The following is a 9,558-nucleotide window of genomic DNA, read 5'->3' as shown; positions in this document are numbered from 1 at the left end:
AAAACAAAAAAATGTATTAATAATAATGTAATTATTTTTTCTATTAAACGACAGTTTAATCAGTTTTATGTTTTGATTACTAATTAGATATTTTTTTCTTTAAATCAAATAAACGATAAATTTGAATAACCCAAAAATCTATATAAATTTTAATAATCAATTTTTTAAGATTAAATTTTATTATTGTTTTTTATAATAAAATTTTTAAAAAAATTTTAAAAACTACACAAAATCACAGGCAATCAGATATATTATTATATCTATAAATAAAAAACATTTGAGAGCACCCGGTGCTGATGGACATCATCGTTAGTTTAGTCAATACTGGAAGGATTAGTATCCTATGGCTAATGTCGGGCAAAGATCAGAATCACTACAACAACAACCAATCTCTTTGTCAATCAATTTACAACACATTGGAAAAAATATATTTTAAAATTAAAAAAAACTATTTTTATAAAGTATTGTTATTTTTCAAATAAAATTGAAAAATTGTTTTTAAAAAAGAAACAAAATCACAGACACATTCAGACACTTACAAACAGAAAGTACAGAATCAAAAACACAGAATATCTTCAGACATATCTTCAAAATCACAAAATCAAATCATTATGTCATACGATTACGAAGCATATGATATGCCCGATGACGATGAGGAGGAGGAATGGTCTAATAACGGAACTGGCGGTCAAACAACTACTCCGAACAATATATATGGAGGAGTTAGTGGTAGACAAGCAGTTCTGCCATGGAATAGATTAGGAGGAACTGGTAGTGAACTACCATCGTCTCAAAGTAGTCCTTATGGCGTATATGGTGGTAATCTTACAACTGCACCAACCAATATATATGGAGGAACCAGTGGTGGACAAGCAGTTCTGCCATCTAATAGATTAGGAGGAACTGGTGGTGGGCTACCATTGTCTTCAAGTAGTCCCTATTGCGGATATAATGGTAATCTTACAACTGCACCGACCAATATATATGGAGGAACCAGTGGTAGACAAGTAGTTCTGCCATCTAATATATTAGGAGGAATTGGTGGTGGGTTACCATTGTCTCCAAGTGGTAATTATGACGGACTGGGTGGTCAAAGAACGACATCAACATCTATTCAACCCCAATGGAACTCTAGTGCTGGACAAAGAACATCATCTTCAGCATCTTTGGCTAGAAGTAGTTATCAATCCCAACGGAGCACTTCTAGTCGTTCATCTAGAGGTCTACCATCCTCTCGCAGTAGTAGTTTCGGGGGACTTGCTGGTGGGCCAAGACGTACAACTTCACCAAACAGTGGCTATTCTAGCGGAGGATATCTTCCGATGGCTACTGGTCGTCAAAGAAGCACATCAACATCTATTCAACCCCAATGGGACTCTAGTACTGGACAAAGAACACCATCTTCAGCATCTCTGGCTAGAAGTAGTTATCAATCCCAACTGAGCACTTCAAGTCGTTCATCTAGTGGTCTACCATCATATGGAAGTAATAGTTACGGAGCTCGTAGTCGTACAACTTCGTCAAGCAGTGGCATTTCCAGCAGAGGATATCCTTCTATGGCTACTAGTGGTCAAAGAACGACATCAACATCAAGTCAACCACAATGGAGTACTTCTAGTAGTAGCTATAGTGGTGGTGGACTAGCAATGCCTGGGACTAGCAATCTTGGAGCATACAGTTCTGGTGGGTTATCATCGTCCCAACGGCATCAACATCTATTCAATCTCAATGGGGCTCTAGTACTGGACAAACAACACAATTTTCACCATCTATTGGCAGAGGTAGTAGTAGTCAATCACAATGGGATACTTCAGATAGTAGCTATAGTGGTGGTAGACTAGCAATGACACCAAGTAGTAGCAGATTTGGGGCATCCAGTGCTGGCGGGTCTTCTATGGCTACTACTGGCCAAAGAACGCCCGATTCTTTATCATCCCACTGGCGCTCTCCCAGTGCTGGCTTTCGTAGAACCAGTCGTGCTTTAGGAACTGGTGTTGGCGGCGGCGGCGGTAGTAGTAGTAGTATTTGCTGGTGTTGCCGGCAGTGGCTATTCGGCAACAGGTGTTGGTTATACACCAAAACCAATGCGTCCACAATATGATTATAGCTCTCAGAGAAGTTCAACTTTGCAAAAACAACAACATCCACATCTGCGAGTCAGACATAAAGGACCAAAGTCGGCCAACTGGTCGCACGGTTTCAAAAAATGGGTGAAAAACAAGAGGTGAAAAAAGGATCACCACCGCCACAGRTCAACATCGGCCCGTCGCCCAATGTCCGCGACTATATCGGTATGTTTGAGGCGAAAAATCTACCACCGGATAACAGCGACTCCGACTCCTACGCCGACTCACAATTATCAGATGCATCTGATTTTTCGGACTCTTCAATGCATCCAATGAAAGGATCGCCGGTACCATCACTAGCCGGTTCGGATGGATCCAATTCAAGCTATTGGTCAGATCGGAAATATGGTCCAGGACCACTTACCGGCGGATAGTTTCTCCTCAACACTGTACGGAACAACAGTTAGTTTTTGTTTTAGTAAACCCCCGCCCCCCCTCCCCACCAAAAAAAAGAGTACAAATAAAATATTTTAGATTTTTTTAAACAACAAAAAATTGATCAAAACATAACATTCAACTAATAAACAAAAAATAAAATATATTTTATTATTAGTAACTAAATGAATGATTAGTTTTTATATGATTTTTAGTAATCATTATAAATACAAATTATAATTGAATACAATATAAAGTATTATACAGATTCATGTATTTAAAGTGAATTACACTATATTAGACTATATAGTTGCTAAAATAAATACTGTTAATAAAATATATTGATATGTTATATATCAATATATTTTATATAATTAATAATTGCATAAATTTTTATTTTATTTTTTGGATTTACAAATCAGAGAAAATTTAAATTGATTCTATAATATAGTATCAAAATTAATAACAAAATACATTAATATCACTGATTAGTAATCAGTGATTACTCTCTCTCTCTCTCTCTCTCTCTCTCTCTCTCTCTCTCTCTCTCCTCTCTACATGCTCTCTTGAATGCACCTGAAGTATACACTGTACAGGTAGGTTAGGTAAACTATACTATACAGCAACAAAAAATTAACAYTGTGGTGCCCAGGTAGTTAATACATTTTCAATGTTAGCGTTGATACATTATCATCATTGTGTGTCTAATTGCTAAAAATATTAATTTTTCAAAGCATCAAAATAATATAATATAATATCAAAATATTTTGTCTTATAGTTGCAGTTTTTATATTTACTATTATATACTGTATATAATTTACATTAATAGTTAATAATGTTAACTAATAATAAGTTAATATTAATTACTAATTATATATTTTTTTGACAATCAAATGAGCGATAAATTTGAATAACATAAAAAATATATATGAATTAGTTATTAATATATATTCAATAATCAGTTCCTGAATTCCAATAATGAATATTAAATTTTCAAAAAAAATTGTTGTTTTTACAATAAAATTAAAAATAAAAAATTAACAAAAGAGTAGACAGAATCACAGATATAAGTCGTAAACTTTTTGAGACAAACAGATACCGACGACACAAACAGATTATTATGTCATTTAATGAACAATTTGGAGCACCCGGTCATAGTTTAGGTAACAATACTGGAAGGAGGTATTCAATGGCTAATTACGGGCAAAGATCGCAATCACTTCAACGACAAACTCTTCGTCGACCTAACACAAGACGACAAATTTCGAACCAACAGTTGTGGACCAAAGCTAGTGGTGGTAATGACTATCGTGGAACTAGTGGTCATCAGCTACTATCAGTTCCTTCAAGCAATAGTAGCTATCAAGGAATGGGTGGTAGATTAGGAGTGCCTCCAAGTAGCCCATTTGGGACACCCGGTCGTCGTACTGCCAGCTTTGCCAATACTGGATGCTATCCTATGGTTAATGCAGATTCATTATCTCTCCGGAGGAATACTACTAGTGGTCGCTATAGTGGAACTGGTTGTGGACTAGCAATCCCTTCAAGTAATGGAAATGGAGGAACTGGTGGGGGATTAGCCGTATCTAGCAATGGGTTTTCTAGGAATAGTTCAATGCCCTTTCAATCTAGTGGTAACTATCAATTAGATTCTAGTGATGATGATGACAGCTATTTACCCGAATCCATGAACAATGAAACTGTCAATCGAAACATTTCACAAATGGAAGGAGTGATGGACGGGTTGGAAACAAATCGGTCCTTTCAGTCCACACAAAGCAGACAATCATTACCACCATCGATATCACAGCAAAGACATTTGAAACGTGATCAYCGGGGAGCTGAGGTAGGTAAACTAATTGCCCAATTCGAGGCTCTAGGTCGACCACCTGCATCGCAAACATTGCAAAGACATCTAAAACGCGATCACAGAGGTCCAGGAGTTGGCAAATTAGTCTCTCATTTTGAAAAYTTAGGAAAAAAACCGGGAAGTAGTTATGGCGGRCCGGGTAGCTGTGGCTATTCTAGCGGAGGATATCCTCCGATGGATACTGGTCTTCAAAGAAGGACATCAACATCAAGTCAACCCCAATGGGGTACTTCTAGTAGTAGCTATAGTGGTGGTGGACTAGAAATGCCTCGGACTAGAAGTCTTGGGACATCCAGTTCTGGTGGGTATCYTATGGTTAGTGATGACCAAAGACTGCCATCTTTAGAATCTCTTAGTCGGACACCATCGAAGCCAACACTCGAGAGACACCTGAAACGCGATCATCGGGGAAAACAGGTCAGTCAATTGATCGACTATTATGAGGGTAAGGGACGACCACAAACACCACCAACACTACAAAGACATCTAAAACGCGACCACAGAGGTTCACGTGTCGGCAAATTGATCTCCCATTTTGAAAACTTACAAAAACAACCGGTAAGTAGTAGCTATGGAGGACTGGGTCATAGGCGTACAACTACACCAAGCAATGGATATTCTATGGCTAGTACTGGACAAAGAACAACATCTTTAGCATCTCTCTCCAGAAGTAACAGTCAGTCCCAGTGGGACTCTCTCAGTGCTGGCTATAATGGAATCGGTGGTGGTTTAGAAGTTTCTCAAAGAAGTGGATATGGTTTGGGTAGTAATGGCAGTGGCTATTCAACAACCGGTGGTGGTTGGACACCAAAACCGATTGGTCCCCAGTATGATGAGAGCTCTCAGAGCAGTGGCGGCAGTGGCGGCAGTGGCGGCAGTGGACATATGAATCACGACCATCAAGGAAAACATGTCGGCCAACTGGTTGCTAAGTTTCAACAAATGGGTCAACAGGCTAAAAATGGAGGACAAGAACCACCGCCACCGCCGCCACCACCGCTTGATATCGGTCCGTCGCCCAATGTTAACGAACTTATCGCTGAGTTTGAGGCGAAAAATGAACCACAGGATGACGATAACTTCGACTTAGATAACTTTAAATGGCCAGAAATGCCCGGACCGCCCGGACCGCCACCACCATCACTAGCCAGTTCGGATGGGTCATGGTCAGAGTGGGACTGGTACAAAACCGGTCTTACCGGCGCATAGTTTAGTCAACACTATAGACAACAACAGTTAGATTTTGGTTTGTTTTTGTCATCAAAGGAGAGTCCAAATTAAAAAAAAAATCAGATTTTATACAAATAAAAAATAAAAGACAAATCATATCATTAGTAGAGATTAGTTAAGTAACTAAATGAATGATTAGCTTTTCATATGATTTGGTAATTAATATAATTAATTATTTATGAAAAATACTGATTTAAGTTATAAATGCAAATTATGATTGAATATACARTATTACARTATTATTATTAGACTGCATATTGTGTTTAAAGTTACATATACTGTATAGTATACAGTGTATACTATGGYTTATAGTTGTTAAAAACAAATAAGTAAAACACATATACCTTTAGTAATTAATAATTGWATAAATTTATTTTTTTGTTAGTGTTTTTTGGATTACAAATCAGACAAAATTAAGTTAAACAATAATMTAATATAAACAACAGTATTATTATATAATAACAAAATTAATAACAAAATACTGTGTATAGAGGTATAGTATATAGTATATAGTATAGTATATAGAGGTAATAATAATACATTAATTTCAAAAAAAATTTGGTCTTTGATTTTTGTTGTTTCTTATTTAATCAGTACTAAAGCCGGTAATAATATATAGTTATAGTGATTAGAAATACAGTATTATAATATTATTATTATAAGAATCTTATATTTCATAACAATTGGCCCCAAATTAAAAAAAACAAATAAAATTAACACATTAGATTTTATGATATTTATATAATTTATAAAATATATATACAGTATAAATATATATATATATAATTTTTGTTGATTTTTGACATAACATGACATTGAGCTTAACGGGTCTCTCTCTCTCTCTCTCACTCTGGGATGTAATGCCTGCAGAAAAATTAATTAATTATTACCCGGAATTTAAATGTTGGAGCCCTTTATCTCCCGGTGTCCTCCCTTTCACATGGATTAGCAAAATAATAATAATAATAACAAATAACAATAATTAAAACAAAATAATACCTGTAATAACAAACAACAACAACAAAACTGATGGACAATATTTTCTACCAAAAGAAACAGAATCAGTATATTAAGAAAATAATAATAATAATAATATAATTTTATATTTTGTAATTTATATACAATATAGACACAGATATCATACAGTATATGATGAGTTATTTATACCGTATTAAATATATTAATAATTTTAAAAATAATTTTTGTTAGCAAACATTTGCTAATTATTTTGTTTCTCTTAGGCGTTGTTCACATATTACGTTCGCACTTGAGGGGAGGGGGGTCGGCCAAAGCGAACTTTTGCGAACGAGGGGGAGGGGGGTAAAGTCTATAAGAACGTTCGCATTTAAATAATGAATGAATTTAAGGGATTAATTTTGAGTAAACTTAATCCTTTGATAAACGGTTTAATAACTAATTTTGAATAAATATATGACTTTTGAATAATATTTATTTATTTTATTATTTGATTTTTTAAAAGTGAAAATAATTTTATAAAATATTCATTTAAATGGTGGGGGGGGGGGGGTTAAGGACATGCGAACGTAATTTTTAAATATCATTACATGTGTAAGATTTTTTGCGAACGTAATATGTGAACAACGCCTTAATTAAATTGAATTTACAAAATGTTTTATTTTACAGCCGTTTTTGTGTAAGATTTTTTTCAAACAAAATAATGTGTTYATCTATATGTTGTGCATAAATGTATATAGTTTTCCGTACATGTATTACTAGTATTTATTATTATCTCTATGCAATCTCCCGGTGCTCTCTCTCTCTCTCTCTCTCTCTCTCTCTCTGTCTGTCTCTAAAATTTTTGAGCAAAAAAAATATATTTCTTATAATTATTTATATATTTTTTTTTCTCTCTCTCTCGCTATATCAGTGATCAATGCTTTTTTGCATACAATTATAACATGTAATACCCAAATGTAATAATTCATTAGCGTTGAGGGCATTTCACATAATATATGATTGAAAATAAATCATAACATTTTCTTGTTTTTTTTGTTGTTATTATTATTTATAGGCAATCTCTAAGATTTTGGAGCATAAATAATAAATTGATTATATTTCTGTTTTTATAAATTTTTTATTTTTATTATTATTTTTATTATATTTCATTGCATTATAGCCATCAATTTATTTGTTAGATGTTTGGTTGATTTAGTTTTTTTAACGATATTATATGCACACATATATTGGTTATATGTTTATTTCAACCATAAGAGCTATCAAATATAAATGGTTTAAATTTATTTTATTGAAATTTAGATATTTATCATTAGTGCTAATTTATACTATTAAATAATATATAAATATATTTATAGATATCCAAATAGCAATATAATGTATGCATTTTTGTTATTTAATTGACAAACAATTTAGGCATTAAAATGTTATTTTCAAATCATCGGATTTTTTTTTGCTATTTTAAAATCTATAATTGTTTTAAATTGTAATATTAGTAATAGTCAAAATCAATAKTATATATTGAATATTTCATTGAATTCTAATATTTTATGATTTTTAAATGTTAACTACTATTAATTTTGAAATTAAATTGACTAAATAGTGATAATATAATTATTTATATTTATTTTTTATAACCTACAATGATGTCTTATCTATATAAATATACTCTTATATATACATTATATATATATAATTACTGCATGATTTTATTTTGCTAACTAATTATATAAAAATAAAAACTTTTATTTTATAACTTTAATTCAATTGCATTTGAAATCTAAAATATAATTATAATCTATTTGTTTATAAAATCTAATGTTTAACTCTAATACTAAAAGTTTATTTATAATTAAATAAAACGGTCATTACTTGAAGCAAATATATAATAATTTTAATTTTTTGTTTGTTTATGTGTTTTATTTTTACAATTTCTAGTTTATTGCTATAAATGTTTGAATAATAAATATATAAATATAATGTTTGAATATAAACTAAATGTAAAACTAACGTATAAATAGATATACATTATATTTCTATCAGCAGCAACAAAATTTAATCAAACTAAAAAACAAAATAAATAAAATTATATTATAATATATAATTTTATTACATAATTTATATCATAGGTGTGCAACTGCTTAATGACTTAATTATAACTTATTATACTTTACTATGTTTATTGAATATCCTAATATATATATATATATTATACTGTATCTTATATTAAAACATTTTATCTGTAAATTATTTATTAATGGCAATATTTGCAGATTATTGTATATTTWWTTAAAAAAAATTATCCAAGGTATATTGTGACTTCCTTATAAAAGCTATAGAAAATAATTTATATAAAAAATTACTTATATTTTTTTATTAATAACAATTTTATCATTAACAACCCAATATTATCGTTATTATAGATATAAATTTTAGTTTATTTTTTCAGTTATTATAATTTATTATAATTAATATAACATTATTAAATATGATGCAAAAAAACTAGACTTTTCTGAAAATAAAACTAAAAAATTAAGACATATTATGATCTATTATAATAAATTTATAAATTCAAAGTATAAATTAAATAATTTAAATATATTTGCAGTTACTGATTATGATTTTAAAATCAAGTTTCTAAAAAAATTACAAACCTTTTATAAGGTATAATAACATATAATATAATATAAAACTTTAAGTAACTAATGAAATAGTAATAATAGTAATAACAACAAAATTTTTTAAAATATATGTTTTTAATATATTACCTATTGATGGCATCGATCTATCAAAAAATTGTTTCATTTTTAAAAATTTTACTTAATCGTAATACTGCTAATAATAATATTTCAAATACTTATCACAAATTTTTGTTTTACAGAAAATATTTTTTAAATGTTTTTATTATTTTTGTTTTTCTCGAAAAAAACTTTTAGCCACTTTTCTCCGGATCATTAGTTTTATACATAACGTATATTAAAT

At 31.0% G+C, this 9,558-nt stretch overlaps 1 protein-coding gene across 1 annotated transcript; it reads left to right on the top strand.

The window, feature by feature from the left end:
• The first annotated feature begins 611 nt into the window (after positions 1–611).
• On the top strand, positions 612–1,841 carry LOC128961745 (uncharacterized protein DDB_G0271670-like). The gene has a single exon (XM_054308006.1). It carries the CDS (start codon positions 612–614, stop codon positions 1,839–1,841), a length of 1,230 nt encoding a protein of 409 aa, XP_054163981.1.
• Positions 1,842–9,558: the final 7,717 nt, after the last annotated feature.

This window comes from Oppia nitens, unplaced genomic scaffold, assembly GCF_028296485.1.
Source record: "Oppia nitens isolate AA-2021 unplaced genomic scaffold, nextdenovo-longstitch-racon4-pilon3 scaffold5_pilon_pilon_pilon, whole genome shotgun sequence".
Classification (NCBI taxonomy): Eukaryota; Metazoa; Arthropoda; class Arachnida; order Sarcoptiformes; family Oppiidae; genus Oppia; species Oppia nitens.
This window is presented reverse-complemented; position numbering and strand designations above follow the sequence as displayed.

Coding starts and splice junctions, on each gene's coding strand:
- LOC128961745 (XM_054308006.1), top strand. CDS start 612: ATGTCATACGATTACGAAGCATATGATATGCCCGATGACGATGAGGAG.